Source organism: Notamacropus eugenii, chromosome 2 (assembly GCF_028372415.1).
Source record: "Notamacropus eugenii isolate mMacEug1 chromosome 2, mMacEug1.pri_v2, whole genome shotgun sequence".
Classification (NCBI taxonomy): Eukaryota; Metazoa; Chordata; class Mammalia; order Diprotodontia; family Macropodidae; genus Notamacropus; species Notamacropus eugenii.
In genome coordinates this window covers 358,612,658-358,631,168 of record NC_092873.1, presented here as the reverse complement: position 1 = coordinate 358,631,168, position 18,511 = coordinate 358,612,658, and the positions used below count along the sequence as shown (strand labels likewise).

The following is an 18,511-nucleotide window of genomic DNA, read 5'->3' as shown; positions in this document are numbered from 1 at the left end:
CATTCTTCAGTTTATCAGTTTCTCTTCCCAAAATGTGGTGCCCAAAACTGAATATACTATTTATTTCCAGTGTGGGCAGGGCAGAGGACAACTATCACCTCCTTATTTCCAGACACTGCTTCTCAGTGCAGCCTAAGCTTTCTTTAGCTTGCTTAACTTCCATATCACATTGGTTCATAGTGAGCTCACAGATGACTAAAACCCTCAGGTCTTTTTCAGGTTAACTGCTATCCAGCCATGCCCTCCCTCTCATTTTCTTTTTTGAACCCAAGTGTAAGACTTTACATTTATTCCTATTGAATTTTATCTTTAATTGGCCCAAAGTTTTAGCCTGCCAGCATCTTTCTGGGTCCAGCGTGTTAACTGTCCCCCAGAGCTTTGTTAATAAAGACTTCATGATCAATTAATGACAAGTCTTTTGGTTCTGCCATTCAGACAGTTCCAAACCTACTTCATGGTACTGTCTTGTAACTCACATCTTTCCATTTTCTCCTCAAGAATAGCATCAATGATTTTATCAGATGCTTTGCCAAAATAGAGGTAAGTGACATCAACAACATTCCTTTGATCTACCAGATTAGTAACCCTCTCAAAAAAGGAAATGGGTTCATCTTGCATGACCAGTTTTTGTTAAAGCCAGGCTGACTTTGTGATCACTGCTTTCTTTTCTACGTGCTCCCTAACCATCTCTCTAATGATAGGTTCTAGAATTTTGCCAGGGATCAAAAGTCATACTCCCTGGCCTATAGTTTCCAGGTTCCATTCTCTCCTTGACTGAAAATAGGGACATATTTTCTTTGATCCTGAGACCTCTCCCATCCTTCACATTCTTTTCTTTTTAAAAATAAATATTCATTTTTCTTTAATCCTCCTGCCCTTTCATTGAACACACCTTTGTGACAAGAGAAAGCAATTAAAACAAAATTGTGTAGTACTGAAACAGGTACAGTTTGTACCTCTTTCCCCTCTCCCTTCCTGCCCTCAGCCTTAAAGTAGAGAGGTAATTTTTTTGTTTTCTGGCCTCTGGGACATTCATTGGGTTTTTCCATTGCTCAATATCCAATTTCTCTTAGTAATCTTTCTATTTACATCATCATAGTTATGATATATATTGGTCTCTTGGTTCTGCTCATTTTGCTTTGCATCAGCTCATGTATATCTTTCCACATTTCTCTGAATTCCTGATTCATCATTTTTGAACCACGCAATAATATTACATTATGTTCATATCATTTTCCCAACCACTCTTCCCTTGACAGATGTAGTTTTTAGTTCTTTACTACCACAAATGAATATCTGGCATAGATTAGACTTCCATTGCTGCTTTTGTGTTTGAACAGTTATGGCTTCTAGTGCTTTCAATACCCAAAATAGAGTTGAATAGGCCCAAGTAGCCTGAGTTTATCAAGGGCAGCAGGGGAGCTCTTATTATTTCTCTAGTTATTTTGGACATCAAATCCCCTTTAGCCATGTTTGTGGGATCCTTCATAACTCCCCCCTCCCCCATATGCCTAATATGTTATGACCCAGTCATATCATATCTTGCTTGGTTGGTTTGTCTGTTTTCCCATCATGACCTGCTCATTTTCTTCTTCTGCCTACTTCACATTTCTTCCAGCCAAAGGCTTCTCGCTCTCAGCCCCTTCCTTCCCTTGCAGTTCCCTCAGTTCCAGAACCCCAGCTGAAGAGCTCATCCCCAACTGGGAGATTAGAAAAGGGTATCGGGCTTTTCTGTAATGCCCAGTGTGAATGGGCCTTATTTTTCCCACAACCCATGGGATGACTTCTCTTTCAGCGGCCTTCCTCACACAGACTGTCTGCTTGGACGACACAACGGTCAAGTTTGAGATCTGGGACACAGCAGGACAAGAGCGGTATCACAGCCTGGCCCCCATGTACTATCGGGGTGCTCAGGCAGCCATTGTGGTCTACGACATCACAAATACAGTAAGAAAATCACCTCTTTTTCCCTCATCCTTATAGAACTTGATTTCTAGAGGTAGATGGGCCCTCTTCCTTTGCCATTTACTACCTGTGTAACCTGGAGCAAATCATTTTATGTCTGTGATCCTCAGCTACCTCATCTATAAAATGAAGAGCTGATGATCTCTAATGTCTTCTAGCTTTAAATCTGTGATCCTATGATCCCTTGTTATTATTTGGATTAATTTTTTTTTACTATCTCAAATCCAGTGAATAGCAAATAAAAACATTGGCATAGAGTACATTAAGCCAATTTAATATTAACATAGAATATGTATGTGGCCTCTAAGTTACCTGTGAATTTTCAGTTTAAGCAGGCATTCTAGAAGAAGACCTTAATCTCAACTGTCATCTTGCTTTTTAAAGTATTATTAATGCCTCTTGTTTTTACTTGAGTCAATTCAGACCCTCCTCTTCCAGTTCTCTCCTGGATCAAATAAACCCTTAAGCAAAATCTGTTGACATCGAGGCTAACAGGGCAGGTCCCAATCTGTCCCCTTCCCCCTCAATATGCTTTTGCTTTCCAAATCACTTTGACTTCTTTCTGTTGTGTCAGTGAAACATTGCTTTCTTTGCCTCTGAGCTTGAGTGCCCTGGAGCAGGAGGGCTTTAGGATGTCAGTCAGTGTCAGTAAATGCAGTGGGAGAGAATCTTTTTTCCACGCCTTTGGTAAGTGCCTCTGTCCCACCCCCAGGATACATTTGCACGGGCCAAGAACTGGGTGAAAGAGCTGCAGCGGCAGGCTAGTCCCAACATAGTCATTGCACTCGCCGGCAACAAGGCTGACCTGGCCAGCAAGAGAGCTGTGGACTTCCAAGTGAGTAGTGGGCCCACCATTTTCTGTCCTGGCTTTCCAGAGCCTCAAAGAAGGCAGCATGTCAAGCGCTGGGCAGGTTACTTCTGCTCATTCTGCCCCCATCTAAAGGGAATTGTGTCTCTTGTGTCTTCTTTCTCCCTTTGATGGATTTTCCTAGGTCTTGGAGGAGAGAGAGGGTTGAAGGTGACAGCAAAGCCTTGGGGATGTAGCTGTTTGTACTTTTCTTCCCCTAGGGATAGGAGAAACAAGTAGGATTGGGAAAGAGTGACTGAGGCCCCTGTATATTTTGTAGGATGAATGGGAAGTTTAGAGTAGTGGTAATGGAAGGAATCAAAAATTACTCAAATCAGAGGTCCTTGTAAAGCAGAAAATTTAGGCCTGAGTATACATGGGGGGTGGGGAGAAGGTATGCTGGGGTCTCTGACCAAGCCACATCCCCTCCCTTTCTACCCAAGGAAGCACAGGCCTATGCAGATGACAACAGCTTGCTGTTCATGGAAACATCAGCAAAGACAGCAATGAATGTGAATGAAATTTTCATGGCAATAGGTAAGTTGCTTTGTACCTTCCCTTCCTGCACTACCAAATCATATCTTTGACCTAGGACCTTCCTTTGGTTTCTTGGGGTCTCTTTCTGTTTGCAAACTGTTTTCTTCTTGATGTTAAGTAAAATCTGCCCTTTTAATAGATAATCCCTGGTGTTAGTCTTGACACCAAAAACAAATCTAGTAACCGAGAGTCATTTATACCATTTCTCATCTGCTGCCCCAGAGTCTGAGGGTTATTTGGATGCCATCTAATCTGGAGGTCCAGAGTGCTCTGCTTGCTTGTTGGGAACCAGCCACCACCTCTCAAGTGGTTTTGCTTTTGCCCTGAAATGACCAGCTTAAAATTGAGTGCTACTGTAAGAGCTCCCATGTAGAGATTTGGATTTAGCTAGCCATCCTGTCTTGGTATGAGTGGTTACTATATGAGTTCTTTCTTCTTTTACCCTCCAGCCAAGAAGCTGCCCAAGAATGAGCCCCAGAATGCACCTGGTGCCCCAGGCCGGAATCGGGGTGTGGACCTCCAGGAAAACAGCCCAACCAGCAGGAGCCAGTGCTGCAGCAACTGAGCACCCACTTGCCCGCCCACTGCCCCCCACCTCTCCCTGCCTGAACAACCTGACTGGAATCCACTCTAACCAATCGCACTTAACGAGAGCGAGCCGCCGCCATGGGGGGGCCTGCCGTGATTTCTCCATATATTTTTTGATCGTAGGCTGGAGGGAGCTATTCCACCCGCACCTTTCTGTACAAATACTAATTCAATTTTAAGTCTTAAGTCACTTTTTTAATATATATGAACTTCAGCTCTTCCTACCCCTTCCCTCTTATTCTTTTCTGGTGGTAGCTGCATGTCCCAATTCTTCTCCCTACCCTTGTATTTTTTAGGGGTGGGGGGGATAGGGAGGTGGTTACCCCTCCTGTCCCTTTTGCTGATTGGGAGAAGTGTTGGTAGCACCTCAGTCTCATTATATCCTCACTCACCATCTTGGAGTGGGGTTTGTTTATCTTGGGACAAAAGGAAAGCCCTGGGTGGGGAAGGGAACTAGGAGGATTTTCCCTCAGCTGGTTCTTATTGGGGCCACCCTATTCCTTTACCCCACCCCACTGACTCACAGCCCAGAGAGAAAGCATTATTATGGCAGCCAAGAACCCTTTTCCCAGATCTCCTGCTACCACCTGGACCTCTGGCTCTGAGCCCTATTTTGACCAAATCATAATGATGAGTATTTGGGGGGGAGGGGGGAGAAGGGAACGGAACCAACTTTTTCTGTATTTTGTATTGTATGTTTTCTTCAACATGTAACCAATCAGTATCTTGTCAATATAGTACACCGATCGACCTCTCACTTGGCTCTTCATTTCTTTTCATTAATATGGTTTTTCTCTGTTATTTTCAAACAGATCCTAGTAGCTTCTGAGAGCTTTTTTTCCCCCTAATTAAGAAGGGAATTGTCAAGGGAAAAAGTATTTTCCCACTTCCTGAACCAGAGAAAGGTAATGGCACATGAAGGGAGGCAGGCCTGGATGGTAATGTTTGAATAACCTTTACCAGGGTCTGTGGCCTATAGAAGCAGATATGGTCTGCTTGAACTTCTGACTTGACAGAAGTTGCTAACCGATTTTTTCCCCCAATCTTTTCTCATTTTCTTCGAGCTATTTGGAAAGTGGTTGGTTGTCACCAGCATCTAAGCGAGATGTCTTCTAGTTTAGCCACAAGAACAAAGAATTTCTTGTCCGCTTTAGGCAGGATCTAGTCATCTTGATGACTGACCTACTCCTTAATTTTCCCCTTCTACCCCCTCCCTGGGGGTTTCAGCTAATGGGGAAGATGCCCTATTCTGCTTCTGTCAAAGTCAATTTGTCCCACCCCACCCAGGCTATCAGACCACTAAACAGTGGCCAAGGAGCACCAAGCACCGATGTTCTCCTGTCTTCCTTCCACCCTGCTACTAGGAAGCATAATACTGTGGGCTACAGCATTTCTGCTGCAGTTAGTCTAAAGCCTCCTAACTCATTTTAAGCATACATTTGCAAAAGCCTGGATTCAAAACCAGTGGCTGCTATTGTTCTCTGGTGGAGATGCTACTTCTGCCTTCTTGGAATCAAATCTGTTTTAGTGTTAGCTGCTGGGAAGGGAAGAACTAGCTTCCTCTGTTTAGGCTGGAGAAAAGGGGTGCTTGAAGCAGCTCTCCCTGAGAACCATTCCCAGAGCTGGCAAACTCCTCTGGAAAGCTTTGCCATCCTGCATTAAAGGAGCTGGTTCTTATTTGGGAAAATGGGAGCATTGGTTCCTGGGTCAGTCTTACTGTCTTTACACTATAGGTGTCAAACAAGCTATGCAGCCAGCAACACTCCTGAGTGGGGGCAGAACCAAATTAAAATATAAGTGGGAAATATTTAACAAAATATTTTACATATTACATTTGAAAACTAAGTCAGTATGCAGCCCAAAGGAATCATTCTGTAAGGATTGGTGCCTCCCTGTTTCTGTTTGAGTTTGACACCACTGGGCAAGTACAAAGGGCAGAAGGGCCTTACATTCAGCTCCTTAATTACATTAACCCCCCCCCATAAATGTGTCAGACCTAGGCAGGCAGGTTGGATTAAGCCTAATTGTTAAATGATTTGATTTTGCTTCTTCCTTCCTCTTTCCACTCCTCCCTGAACTGTCTGTGCACCATTGACTTTTTTCAGATCTGTCCCAGTAACTTACCATGTCTTATAAGCAAGGGAGTACCTTTCCCAGTCTACATGACCCATTGGGGTAGGTCTCTTCTATAACAGAAGAGTTTTCTAAGCAAAGAGGCTTTTCTGAAAAGTACTCCTTTCCGATATTTTCCACCTGCCACAAGAAGTCAACCGATCTACCTAATCTCCAACTTTCCCCGGGAGCAGTTTTGAGTGCTTTTTCTAGAGAATCTAACCTAAGGTTTATCCCTGTAATCTCTCTATTCTTCCCCCTCTCCCCACTTTCATGAATGATGGTAGTCAAAGGCAGTTCCTTTACTCATACTATTTAAGATTTCCTTCTAAAAATTCTACTGTCCCCAAGGATCTAACCCATCTCCCAGTCTTCCAAGTCGAAGCTGCTGGCACTCTGGAGTTTCCCTTACTCTATGTGGGTTTCTGGAGGCCCAAGATGCACGTAGCCCCAACTGGATTCTAAGTAGGTAGGCGGCAATATTTTGGTACATGGGTCAGCCATGCCCCCCAAGATCAGGATCCTTGGAGACCCTGACCCTTACTTGAAATCTTTCACCTGTCACCCATCGTTATCAACTTTAGGAGGCTGAAGCTATCCAGATTCAACTGGTACCTGGCTGCTTCTTCCACTTTCCTTTAGCCTCTCCCGAGTCTGTTGATCCTCCCTCCCTTCAGGGCTCGAGCCTCACACCCTGGAGCCGCATTTTTAGAAGCAGTGGACGGTGGCGGGGACCTGAAATATTCCCGCCTGAAGCTTGTGCCAGGTCCCCGCGCGGCTCCAGTTCCTCTGGATTTGGCCAGGCTCACCTGTGCCACTCTTGCAGCTCCCGTCTCCTACTTCCCGGAGCCCCCTTGAATGCTCCAACTTTTATGTCGGCTCTAACTCCTTTTTCTGACTCGGAAGGTTCGGCCCCCTCACCCCGACTTCTCTTTTCAAGAATCTGGCCGGACCAGGACCGTCCTTCGAAGGTGGGCACCTAAACTCTGCCTCGCTGGAGGGGTCCCACACTGTACAGGACTAAGAACTGGGGCACCGTACCTAACCCTAACCCTTCTCAGTGATCTGCCCTTCCGGAGCCCCTCTGGTCCTTCCCCTTGCTCCCAGGGAGGACCGTGCCTGCCTTTTCTCCCCCGCCTCAAGAGTCTTTCCCTGGGGGAGAAAATGAGCCTCGGCTCTGCACAGTCTCCACTCGCACCTTCTGTTCCCGGGTCTCCTAGCCCAGCTTGGACGGCCGAGAACTCTTTGGGTCCTGAGAAGCCGGGTGGGAGTGGGGTGTGAACTTGGCCGGATAGAACAAAGGGCTGCCCCAACCTACGTCCCCATACCCCCTTAAGAGGACATGCCTAGAAAACAGGGACCAGACCATCCCCGTGACCGACGGACACGAAGGACGGTGAGCCTGCGCTAGAGGGGAGGCGGAGAGCAATCTTCTTTAGCATGCTCTCCAGGGCCTCATCGGGCCCCTTGGGGAAGAGAAATAGGGGACCCGGAAGTAGGTTCAGGGGCACTCGGGGGCGAAGAGACTACGATTCCCGCCATGCCTCAGCGCATCGGCGCGTGCGCAGTGGTCCCCGGGCGGCCCATGCGGCCCTTGGGCTGGGTGCGCCTCGCAGCGCTGCGCTGCGCTGCGCTGCGCAGCGGGTGAGGCCATGGCGGAACCGCCGCAGGCCCAGGCCCAGGTTCCAACTCAAACCCAGGCCCAGGCTCAGGCCCCACAGTCCCGGAGCCTGCAGGCTCCGGCTCCGGCCCCGGCCCCAGCCCCGGTCCCAGCCCCTAACCCCGGCCCAGGCCCGGCCGCGGCGCCTGCGGGGGCCCCAGGGAGCGGGACTCCGGGGGCAGGGAGCGCGGCGCCTGGAGCCGGGGGGGATCCAGCGCGGCCTGGCCTGAGCCAGCAGCAACGCGCCAGCCAGAGGAAGGCGCAGGTTCGCGCGCTGCCCCGGGCCAAGAAGCTGGAGAAGCTCGGGGTCTTCTCGGCCTGCAAGGTGAGGCGGGGCCACTGGGGCGGGGGCGGGGTCAGCGGGGTTGGGGGCGGAGTCCGGGCAGGAGTGGGACAGGGACTCCCCCCCATCACCTGAAGATGCCCTCTGGAAGAGCTCCCGCTCCCCCGCGCCTTCTGTGGGAAGTGAAGCCAGGCTGTCAGTGCCTGGCAGTAAGCATTTATTAAGCTCCGGGAATTCAAAAAGGGGCAAAGACAGCCCCTGCCCCCCAGAAGCAGACAGAACGTACAAGCCACTCCATGTGAGCAAACTGTATACAGGAGAGAATAGAAATCCTCAGTAAAGGGAAGGCGCTCGCATAAAGGGGGATAGGAAAGGGTTCCTGTAGAAGGGGACTTGCAGGAAGCCAGGAGGGAGAACTGTCCCAGGCATGGAAACGGGGTGAGCAGGGAAAGTTCCAGGAGCCAAGAGATAAACTGTCTCGTTTAGGGACCATCGGGGAGGCCAGTGTCAGCCTGGAGACGGGTTCCTTAGATAAGGGGGGCAGAGGATGGATGTTGCAGTGGGGGTTCTCCCTCCTTACCCCTACCAAGGCTAATGATGCTTGCAAGTGTAATGGCTGGAAGAACCCCAAACCTCCCACTGCCCCCCGCATGGACCTGCAACAGCCTGCAGCCAACCTAAGTGAGGCCTGCCGGAGCTGCGAACACCCTCTGGGTAAGGGGCACCAACTGAGGCTAGGGATCGTGGGGGGGGAGGGAGGGGAAGAAGAACAAAAGAAACCCTTGGCTGTCTGGGCTGGGTGGTTGTTGCACTGGAGCCAGAAGTCAGTTTAGGTGTTCCTATCTTAAACACCCAGGAAGAGGGAGATGGAACAGAGGCATGTAAAAGTGTGTTCTAGGGTAGTGGTGTCAAATTCAAATAGAAGCATCCCTTGGGATCCATAGAGACTGAGAAAGAAAACCACAAATAAACATTATCTATACCATATTTATTTCTACTTTTATTTTGTTAAACATTTTCCAGTTTTATTTGAATATTCTGCGAGAGGTTTAACACCTTTGCTCTAGGATACCCCTAAAAAAGAGTGGTTTGAAGGGAGTGTGTCATAGAGAAGAAGGTAAGGCATTCCTGTAACTTCAGAATAGCACCCAACCCCTGTTGGAGGCAGCAAAACAGCTACAGTCTCTAGCTATCTTGGGAACTCTTCAGACATGGAAGGAACCCATTCACTTGGCTGGTTTGGGGGCCCTGGAGGGGAAAAGGGAGGACCCCTTTCCCCATTTACTGGAAGGAGATACCTCACCAGTTCTCACCATCACTATTCTGTGTCTTCCCTTCCATGCAGCTGATCATGTGTCCCACCTGGAGAATGTATCAGAGGATGAGATCAACAGGCTGCTGGGGATGGTGGTGGATGTAGAGAATTTGTTCATGTCTGTGCACAAGGAAGAAGACACAGACACCAAGCAGGTTTACTTCTACCTCTTCAAGGTGAGCCTGGTTGGGCATGGACTTGGGGAGGGGAAGATAAAGGAGGTTTGGCAGAAGTGGAGGAGGAAGAAGAAGGAACCTCAGAAAGATTTTTGTCTCCTCCAGCTTTTGAGAAAATGCATCCTACAGATGACACGCCCAGTTGTGGAGGGGTCATTGGGAAGTCCCCCCTTTGAGAAGCCCAATATTGAACAGGTATGTCTGGGGTGGGGCTAGGGAGATCTTAACTTCCCCAAGAAGTGGGTCAGGCTGGTGATGAAGTATTGGGAGTGTTTGAGGAAGGACATTGGCAAGCCAGAACATGGCCAGGGTGGTAAGAGGTGGCTTGAGACTGTACCAGACAACGATCAGTTGAAGGACCTGGGAGAGGGTCTAGAGAGGAGGTGGCAGTAGGTTCTGCCTTGAAGGGCTGTCCTTTAGATTGACTCCAGAGGACACAACCAGGAGCAGCAGGTGCTGGAGACATGCATTTTTAATTCCCGTGGCAGGAAAGACTTTATCCCAGCACTCCAAAATAGCCTCAGAAGGTGGGGGCACCCCTTCTCTGAGTGCGGTGGGCTGGGCACTTTGGAAAGAAAAGAAGGAAGGAGGTGTTGTTGGGTGGGGACGACACCAGTCCTCTGTCTCTCCACTACTTACCTCATCTCCATTTCTTGAAGGGCGTACTGAATTTTGTGCAGTTTAAGTTCAGTCATCTGGCCCCACGGGAGCGGCAGACGATGTTTGAGCTCTCAAAGATGTTCCTGCTCTGTCTTAACTACTGGAAGCTGGAGACTCCTGCCCAGTTCCGGCAGAGGTCACAGGGTGAAGATGTCGCCACCTACAAGGTCAATTATACCAGGTAGCTCCTCAGGACTGAAGGCTTTGGGGAAGGGGAGGAACAGTGAGGGGGAAGGACCTGGTGACTCTCCTGGGTAGGAAGGAAATGGGATAAAGAGATCCCATTAGGAAGTCATAAGCACGTAGAATGTTTAGGCTTGGGAGTGACCTTAGAGATCACCTAGTCCATGGAGAGAGGGGCAAGGGGAGCTAAAGTAGAGGAGTAAGAGTCATCTAGAGATGTAGCCAGGAGACCAGATGGACTGGGGATCCGGAAGTCCCCCCTAAAGCCTCTGCGTTCAGTGTTTTTCCTTTTTCCCACCCCCTCTGCCCCAGGTGGCTGTGTTACTGTCATGTCCCACAAAGCTGTGACAGCCTGCCCCGCTATGAGACAACTCACGTCTTTGGGCGCAGTCTCCTTCGGTCCATCTTTACTGTTACCCGCCGGCAGCTGCTAGAGAAGTTTCGGGTGGAGAAGGACAAACTGGTGCCTGAGAAGAGGACGCTTATCCTTACCCATTTCCCCAAGTACGTCAATCCAGCGCGGTAGAATTTGCCTGTCCCCTTGTCATTCAAGTCCCTCCTTTCCTGGGCTTTCCTCACCTTGCTCTTCTGTGCTTTTTGCAACTGTCTTCCAGGGGAAGCTTGATTATTTCAGTGTCTCACCCTGTTCCCTTTTTTTATTAACTCTTATTCTCCTCCTCATTTAAGGTACTTCTTCCAGGAAGGCCTCCTTGACTGATTCCAGTTGTCCTCCCTCTAGCCCTTTCAACAATCCCTCCTGGCTCTTGTACCCATAGTTCTGTCCAGCTGCTGCTTTCTCTAGGTCTCTTCTGGCCCTTTCTCCTTTTGTCCTTCCGCTCATTGGGAGCCCCTAGTGTTGGAGACTGTCAGGGGGCCACCTAAAGGCAGCTGGTAGTTCCTACAGGTCTTGTCTCTCTGATGGCTCATTCATTGTTCATCAGCAGTGCCTATCCAGGGCTTTGGCCTTTGAGCTTGACTGACAAAGAAAAGTCATAGGAATCATAGCGTGAGAGCTAGAACGGACCTCAGATGCCCTCTGGTCCAGCCTTCTCTTACAGGGGTGGAACTTGAGGCTCAGACTTGCTTAAGGTCGCACATAGCTAATAAGAGGCAGAGTTTGGATTTGAAGGCAGTAGAGTTTAAACTCTTTGAGGGTGAGAACTTGGATTTTTTTTTTAGCTTCAAATTCGTAGTACTTGGCACTTTATTGGTGCTTACTAGTTTGTTGAGTTAATTTGGAGTCTTCTGGTTCCAAATCCAGGATTCTCTCCTCTGTACTGTGTCATAGTAGCAGTTCTGAAGGCAATAGTGACCATCACTGATGGGATGGGGAGCAGCAATTGGTTCTCACAGACCCTCTTGTCCTTAGGGAACACACTATGTAACTGACTTGTTCCTTTCCCAGGTTCTTGTCCATGTTGGAGGAAGAGATCTATGGGGAGAATTCCCCTATTTGGGAATCAGGGTTCACCATGCCTGCCTCAGAGGGGCCACAATTAGTTCCTCGGCCAGGTAGGGCTTTGTAGGGTTCCTAATCCTAGCGATACCCAAAGGGTAGTGCCCTGCTAGGGTCAGGAGAGGGATTGGGGACCTTCCTTTGGGAAGAGAGACCTGAGTTTTTCTTTGATGGGTCATCTCCCTTCAGGTAGACACATGGGGGGGTGATTGGTTCTGTACCCTAATATCTCACCCTCCACTTACTTCCTGCCCCTCATTCAGCTACTGTCAGTGCTGCAGCTGTGCCAAGTGCCCCATTATTCACCCAAAACCTGGGTGGCAGCAGCAGCAGCTCCCTTGGCCTGGACCCTGGAGGGACAGAGCCCATGCCAGGTGAGTATACAATTACTAATCTCTAGCCCATCCAACTGGACTGCTTCTTTCCCTCAGCTACTGTTCTCTGCCCCTCTCTGCACCATCCCCCTTCTCTACCATTCTCCCCAGGCCTCTCTGCTTTCTCCATTTCCTCTTACAAATCTGCTCTGTCTGTGTCTGACCATTTTTGGTTCTGATGGATCTCCATCTTTTCCCTCCCAATTTCTGTCCTAGGTGAGAAGAGGAAGCTTCCTGAGAACCTGACTCTGGAAGATGCAAAGCGGCTTCGAGTAATGGGGGATATTCCCATGGAATTGGTCAATGAGGTCATGTTGACCATTACAGACCCTGCAGCCATGCTTGGGCCTGAGGTATTTGGGTTTGGGTGTAGGGAGCTGCTGACCCTGTGAGGTGGAGGGAGTGACCAGTATTAGCCCTGGCATCTTGGTCATGGAGCCAGGCAAGAATGGTCATCCTCACATCATGTTGAGGAGCACTAATTCCGGATCCCCTCTGCTTCTCATTCCTCCCCACCTAGACCAGCTTGCTCTCAGCCAATGCGGCCCGGGATGAGACTGCTCGACTAGAGGAGCGTCGTGGGATCATCGAGTTCCATGTCATAGGAAATTCACTAGCACCAAAGGCCAATCGGCGTGTACTACTCTGGCTAGTTGGGCTGCAAAATGTTTTTTCTCACCAGCTGCCCCGGATGCCCAAAGAGTACATTGCCAGGCTTGTGTTTGACCCGTGAGTCACCCTGGGCCCTTTAATGCTTATCTCTGATCCCTAGAAATCCCCTTGTCCTTCCGCTCACCTTGGGAAGGTCTTTCTAAGGAATATACATGACTCCTAATCTTACTGAATGACCCCAATGCCCCAAGAGAGGGCTCACCCCCATGACCTATAACTTGATCAGTCCCTACCTTATTCCATTCTCTAAGCTTTGACTGTCTTCCCCCTGATCTCAGTTTCCTGATGGTGGCCCCTTCCAGCCTCTCCACCTAATCCCTGAGGAGAGAGGGTGGTAATCCCAGGAAGGCTGAGAGGTTGGCCTCCCCCTTAGGAGGCCCACCCAGCCAATGCAGGGAGTTGAGGGGACCTGAGCCCTGATGAAGGGTTTTCAGGAGCAGTGACAATGTGCCCCCCATCAATTCTCCCCTTCCCTACCTCCCATTCCCTACCCCAAGGAAGCACAAGACATTGGCCCTCATCAAAGATGGACGGGTCATTGGGGGAATCTGCTTCCGAATGTTCCCCACCCAGGGCTTCACGGAAATTGTCTTCTGTGCAGTCACTTCCAACGAGCAAGTGAAGGTGAGATGCCCTCCCCTTTTGCTGTTTGCTAAACCTCCAGCCCTGAAATCTCCTCCTTCCCTTCTCGCTTCTCTGCCCCTCAGCTCCCCGCAACATTCTTCTCTGGACATTCTCAAATATCAACCCTACCTGATGCAGTTCAAGTTAGCAAGGCTTTATTAAGCCCCAGCTGTGTGTTGGCACCATGTTCAGAGTGGAGATACTGAGACAGAGATGAAATGGTTCCTGTCCTCAGAGTGCTTACCTTCTCCTGTGGGGCAGCAACATAAGCCCAGATCAGTAAATGAAAATTGTACACAAGATCAGTCATTTAGGGGTAGGTCAGAGAGTACTCATAATGGAGGAAAGTCCTCTCCCACCTGAGCTGGCCCTGCAGCTGAGCCCTGGGGGGATGGAGGTGAGGATGAGGTGAATACTGTGTGCTCCTGCCATACCTCATCCCCTTTGCCCCCTCCATCCACACATTCTCCTTCCTCTTCCAAACTGTGTCCCCCAGCCCTGGGATGCCAGTTCCCCCTCCTCACTGGTGACTCCCTCCCCTTAGGGATATGGGACTCACCTCATGAACCACCTGAAGGAGTATCACATCAAACACAACATCCTCTACTTCCTCACCTATGCAGATGAGTACGCCATCGGTTACTTCAAAAAGCAGGTGACTCCATGCTCTGGTCCCTGTCCCTAGCTCACTTGGGCCATGTGTCCTTATGCCCAGTAGGGGGCCTCTCTTCATGCCCTTCCCCTTGGCAGGAATGGGGGTGGGTCTTTATTTAGCCTCCTAGATTTCCCAGAGGTTAACTGGGAAAGCCCTTCTCTCCCATCATGAGGGGCGATTCCTTCAGGCCTGCCCTACTGAGCTCTCAGCATCCCATGCCCACCAATAAAGATTGAAGGTCCGAGTATGGAGGGACTATCTTGGGGTACATCTGACCAATCACAGACTTACCACTGTGCCCAGAGCACTGAATGGAGATGCAGAGGTGAGCACATGGTCCTTGGCCTCGGGCACACACATTCTGCTGGCATGGGACTTTGTTTTTGCCTTGGCTTTGTAATGTGTCAGTGTGGGGAACTTCTGGTATGGAACTCTGGTATGGGGAACTTCTTTTTACTGCTGAGCTTAGCAACTAATTTGTAGCAGAGTCCTAGAGAGTTGCCTGAGATGTGGAGAGATTCAGTGACTTACCTGGGGTCACATGACTAGTGTGCATCTGAGGCACAATTTGAACCCGGGTTCCTGACTCCAAAGCTAACTCTGACCACTGTTCCAAAGAGCTCCTTTACCTGCTTCTGTGGTTGATGACAACCCTATTCAGTTATGGTGTGCCTCTCCCAGGGTTTCTCTAAGGACATTAAGGTTCCCAAGAGTCGCTACCTGGGTTATATCAAGGATTATGAGGGGGCCACCCTGATGGAATGTGAGCTGAATCCCAGGATTCCCTATACTGAGCTTTCCCATATCATCAAGAAGCAGAAGGAGGTAGGGGTGTGTGTGTATGTGTGTGTGTGGTGGGGGACTTGGGTTACTCTACTTAATCCCATCCTGGAAGGGCCCTTTCTTTGATACTGCCAGTTCAACTAAGCCTAATGCCCCCCTACTCATCCTGTTGTGGCTCCAGGGTTTTCTCTGCTGCCTCACATATTTGCTTTGACGAACATTCACCCCTTTGTCCCTTTTCAGACCTGAGCCACAGTCAAGTTTCCTAGGGTTTGTTTATTTACAAGACAATAGTTAATCTTGCCTACAGCTGTTTAGCATTCTGCTTCATCACTGTCTCATCCCGCAGTGCCACGAGGTTAGGTCCCTATCTTTGGCCCTTCTTCTAGATGCGCTTTTCCCTCCTTCCTCCCAGGGTACTTGGAAGGAATAGGTGAGAAAAGGCCCAGTTTCCACCCTTTCCTAGAAACACCCAGGAGGTTTTGGAGACAGGGACTCTTCCCTTTCTTTTGCCCCCTCTGTGAGTCAGCCGGGGCCTACACTTAGAGAATGCCTTCTACTTCCTGAAATTCCTCCGCTGTTGGTGAAAGGACAGGAGCTACGGTTTACTACCCTATAAAGTCACTTCCACTTTATGAGATTCAGTTTTTTTTTCTGTAAAATAAGACAGTCCTAGAAGTCCTAAGGACTTCCTTGTCCGAATCCTAGGACATCTTGGTTCTTGGGAGATGAAGAGCCTTTCCCCCCTCTATACCTAAGGGAGAAGGTTGGATGAGGAGGGGAGGCTGAAGGCCCCATTCCACTTCTCACCCTCCAGATAATCAAGAAACTGATTGAGCGCAAACAGGCTCAGATTCGAAAAGTATACCCAGGGCTCAGCTGCTTCAAGGAGGGTGTAAGACAGATCCCCGTGGAGAGTGTCCCTGGCATCCGTGAGTGGCTGGCATCTGAGCTGCCCGAGGGCAGCACAGGGTAGAGCTTGCAGATTTGGGGATGGCATTGGCCCTTGGGGTAAGACAGAGTACATGCCTGGTTGAGACTAGAAGAGAGGGCAGGGAATTCATTCCCTACCCCCAAGCTCAGTTTCCAGAGACATTCTGGGACAAAGACTGTGACCCTTGACCCATTCCTATGTTGCCTGCTCTAACTGTGATACTGTGCCCTGCTTTTCAGGAGAAACGGGATGGAAGCCACTGGGGAAGGAGAAAGGGTGAGTGTTCAGAGTGGAAGCATTGATGGCCGGGGTAGGAGAGGGGGATGCAGAAGGCTTTAAAGTCTCCCTTTTCCCTGTCCCTACCCAGGAAGGAGCTCAAGGACCCTGACCAGCTTTATACAACCCTCAAAAACCTGCTGGCTCAGATCAAGGTATGGGAGATAACAAGCCAACCCCAAAACGAAACCCAATGCGAACCCCCCCCCCCCAACTTTCCATACTCAGTATCTGCACTGTAGGTTAAGATTTGAGATGGTGAGGTGGGTTCCTTAGCTGTTGCATTAAATAGCCTTTCCTGGAGGAGAAGGGAGGCAGAGGGCATGAGGTAGTCCCCTTTTGGTTTGCCTCATTAGGCCCACCCCAGTGCCTTCCAGGTCATCGGTCCCTTTCTCCTCTACAGACTCACCCCAGTGCCTGGCCCTTCATGGAGCCTGTGAAGAAGGCAGAGGCTCCAGATTATTATGAAGTCATTCGCTTTCCCATCGGTGAGACCACTGGTCACCTCTCTGTCCTCAAATCCTTCCTCAGCTTCCTTTTCTCTCCTCAGTTCAATCTGTCTTCTTACCTGTTTGGACCCCCCTCCAGCCCTTGGCTGCTGTCCTCCAACCATGCCTCAGCCTCCCCCTGCCTCATGCCCAGACACCTTCTCCCCACCCGACCCCCTTTTCCCATCGAACCAACAGGATTCCCCTGGATGAGGCAGTGGAGGAGCTATCCTCCCCATGTAACACGTGGGGTGCTCTTGCTCTGCTGCTTTCCCTCTGCATCTCACACATGTCCCTTGACCCCAGACCTGAAGACCATGACGGAGCGTCTCAGGAGCCGCTACTACGTGACTCGAAAGCTCTTTGTGGCTGACCTCCAGCGGGTGATTGCCAACTGCCGAGAGTACAACCCCCCGGACAGCGAGTATTGTCGCTGTGCCAGCGCCCTGGAGAAATTCTTCTATTTCAAGCTGAAAGAAGGGGGTCTCATCGACAAGTAGGGAGACAAGTAGGCTGGGCTTCACAGCCTGCCTGCTACTTCCCGGCCCCCAGTGTTGGGGCTCACTGACAAGTCGGGGGACTGCTAAAGGGCTCCCCAGCCTGCCCCCCAACCTGGAGGGTTCACTGACAAGTAGGGAGACTACCAAGCTCCCCAACCTGCCTCCTGCTCTCCAGCCTCTTGACCTTGGGGACTCATCGCCAAGGAGGGGGCCTGACCTGAGCCCTGCCCTTGGGGGCTCATCAACAAGGTGGGAGCCCCTAGCCTTTCTCAGTCCTTCTCCCTCCACCTTTAAGTTCTGGACTCAGGCTCCCCCCAGATCTTCCTGCATCCCTTCCACCTGTGGGAGGAGTGGGCAGAGGGGATTTTCTTCCATGGATTGTCTTGGAATTTTCCCCAACACTGCCCTCACAGTGTAGGCTCCCACCCTAACCCAGATCCCTCTCCCATTCCCAAACCACAGCACCGTGTCTGCCTCGAGAGGACGGTGCATCACAGTTGAAAGGTTCTCAGTCCAAGTTTGAGGGCCCTGCAGGATGGGGCCTCCTCTGCTCCTTGACTCCCCTCCTCCGCTGCAGCCGGGTCCTTGGCTTCGGGGCTAAAGGCTGACTGCTTCTTGGTGTGTTGGGGGGTTCGGAATGGGTGGGGCTGTCCTATGGGGGTAAAGCTTGGATGGGGGGGGTGCCCATCCTCTTCTCTGCACTGCCCACTCCAGCTATCATCTGTTCCCTTGTAGGGATTCGTTCCCTTTGCATTTGCCCCACATGGGGAACAATAAAACTCTGAGGTTGATTTTTTTTCCAGTGGTCTGTGGTTTGTGTTTTATCCCCCATCTCCCCTTCTCCCTAGCAAGTCCCTCTTCCTAGGTGTTGGAGCCCATCACCCATGCCTCTCTGTCTCAGAGCCACCTCTCCCCCTCTGCTCACCCTAGTGTCATGGCATGACTCACCTCTGATGAGGAACAGCGACATCTGGCCTGTGCACACCTGAGGTGTGGACTGCAAGTGGTCCAGGGTTGTGCAGGCCTGGCTTTGTGTTCCCATTCCACCCCCATGGATATGGGTACCATTCTAGAGGTCTGACCTGAAGACCCAAGAGCTTCTCCAGCAACAAGTCTAGGGAGATTTGGAACTTACCCTGGGCAATGGGAGGCATTGGAAGCTTGGCTTGGCTTGTTTCTGGATCAGGGCCAGGTGTTGAGGACTTCTGTGCAGTAAAAGCTGAATTGGTAATGGGGCGTGGTTTTATTTTAGCTGGTCTTTTGTAGTAAGGGATAAGGCACTGAGATCAGCCCTTGTCCCTAGAGAAGAACAAAGTGAGGCCCAGAGGGAGGTTGGGGGTGAGTCTAGTCCTCCTCGAGCTTGGGGTCCTCTAGAACCTTAGTTCTCCAGTCCATTGGACCAGGAACAAGCTTAACAAAGCTG

The 18,511-nt window shown here is 50.1% G+C and overlaps 2 protein-coding genes and 2 long non-coding RNA genes across 5 annotated transcripts in view; 2 read left to right on the top strand and 2 right to left on the bottom strand.

The window, feature by feature from the left end:
- RAB5C (RAB5C, member RAS oncogene family) overlaps positions 1-4,694 on the top strand; it is a 43,480-nt gene extending 38,786 nt beyond the window's left edge. For both annotated transcript variants that reach the window (XM_072646491.1, XM_072646490.1), the window contains exons 3-6: positions 1,796-1,947; positions 2,678-2,800; positions 3,256-3,349; positions 3,799-4,694. In XM_072646491.1, coding sequence (XP_072502592.1) covers positions 1,796-1,947; positions 2,678-2,800; positions 3,256-3,349; positions 3,799-3,914 — 485 coding nt within the window. In that variant the 3' untranslated portion in view covers positions 3,915-4,694. The remainder of the gene's footprint in view (positions 1-1,795; positions 1,948-2,677; positions 2,801-3,255; positions 3,350-3,798) is intronic.
- A 2,880-nt stretch (positions 4,695-7,574) lies between these two features.
- Positions 7,575-17,884, top strand: KAT2A (lysine acetyltransferase 2A). Its single transcript, XM_072646485.1, is given in 19 exon segments — positions 7,575-7,670; positions 7,672-8,034; positions 8,583-8,706; positions 9,338-9,483; positions 9,589-9,678; positions 10,143-10,324; positions 10,639-10,830; positions 11,732-11,838; positions 12,046-12,156; positions 12,373-12,509; positions 12,677-12,885; positions 13,326-13,452; positions 13,997-14,107; positions 14,789-14,932; positions 15,708-15,822; positions 16,064-16,100; positions 16,192-16,255; positions 16,504-16,588; positions 16,895-17,884. Coding segments are annotated over 19 exon segments (2,619 nt in total). The 5' UTR covers positions 7,575-7,589; the 3' UTR covers positions 17,089-17,884.
- Positions 8,964-10,257, bottom strand: LOC140528566 (uncharacterized). Its single transcript, XR_011975214.1, has 2 exons — positions 10,123-10,257; positions 8,964-9,427 (listed from the first exon to the last, which is right to left on the bottom strand). It is a non-coding gene; the product is annotated as an uncharacterized lncRNA (long non-coding RNA).
- LOC140528567 (uncharacterized) lies at positions 17,585-18,379 on the bottom strand. The gene is made up of 2 exons (XR_011975215.1): positions 18,224-18,379; positions 17,585-17,740 (listed from the first exon to the last, which is right to left on the bottom strand). It is a non-coding gene; the product is annotated as an uncharacterized lncRNA (long non-coding RNA).
- Between the last annotated feature and the right edge of the window lie 132 nt (positions 18,380-18,511).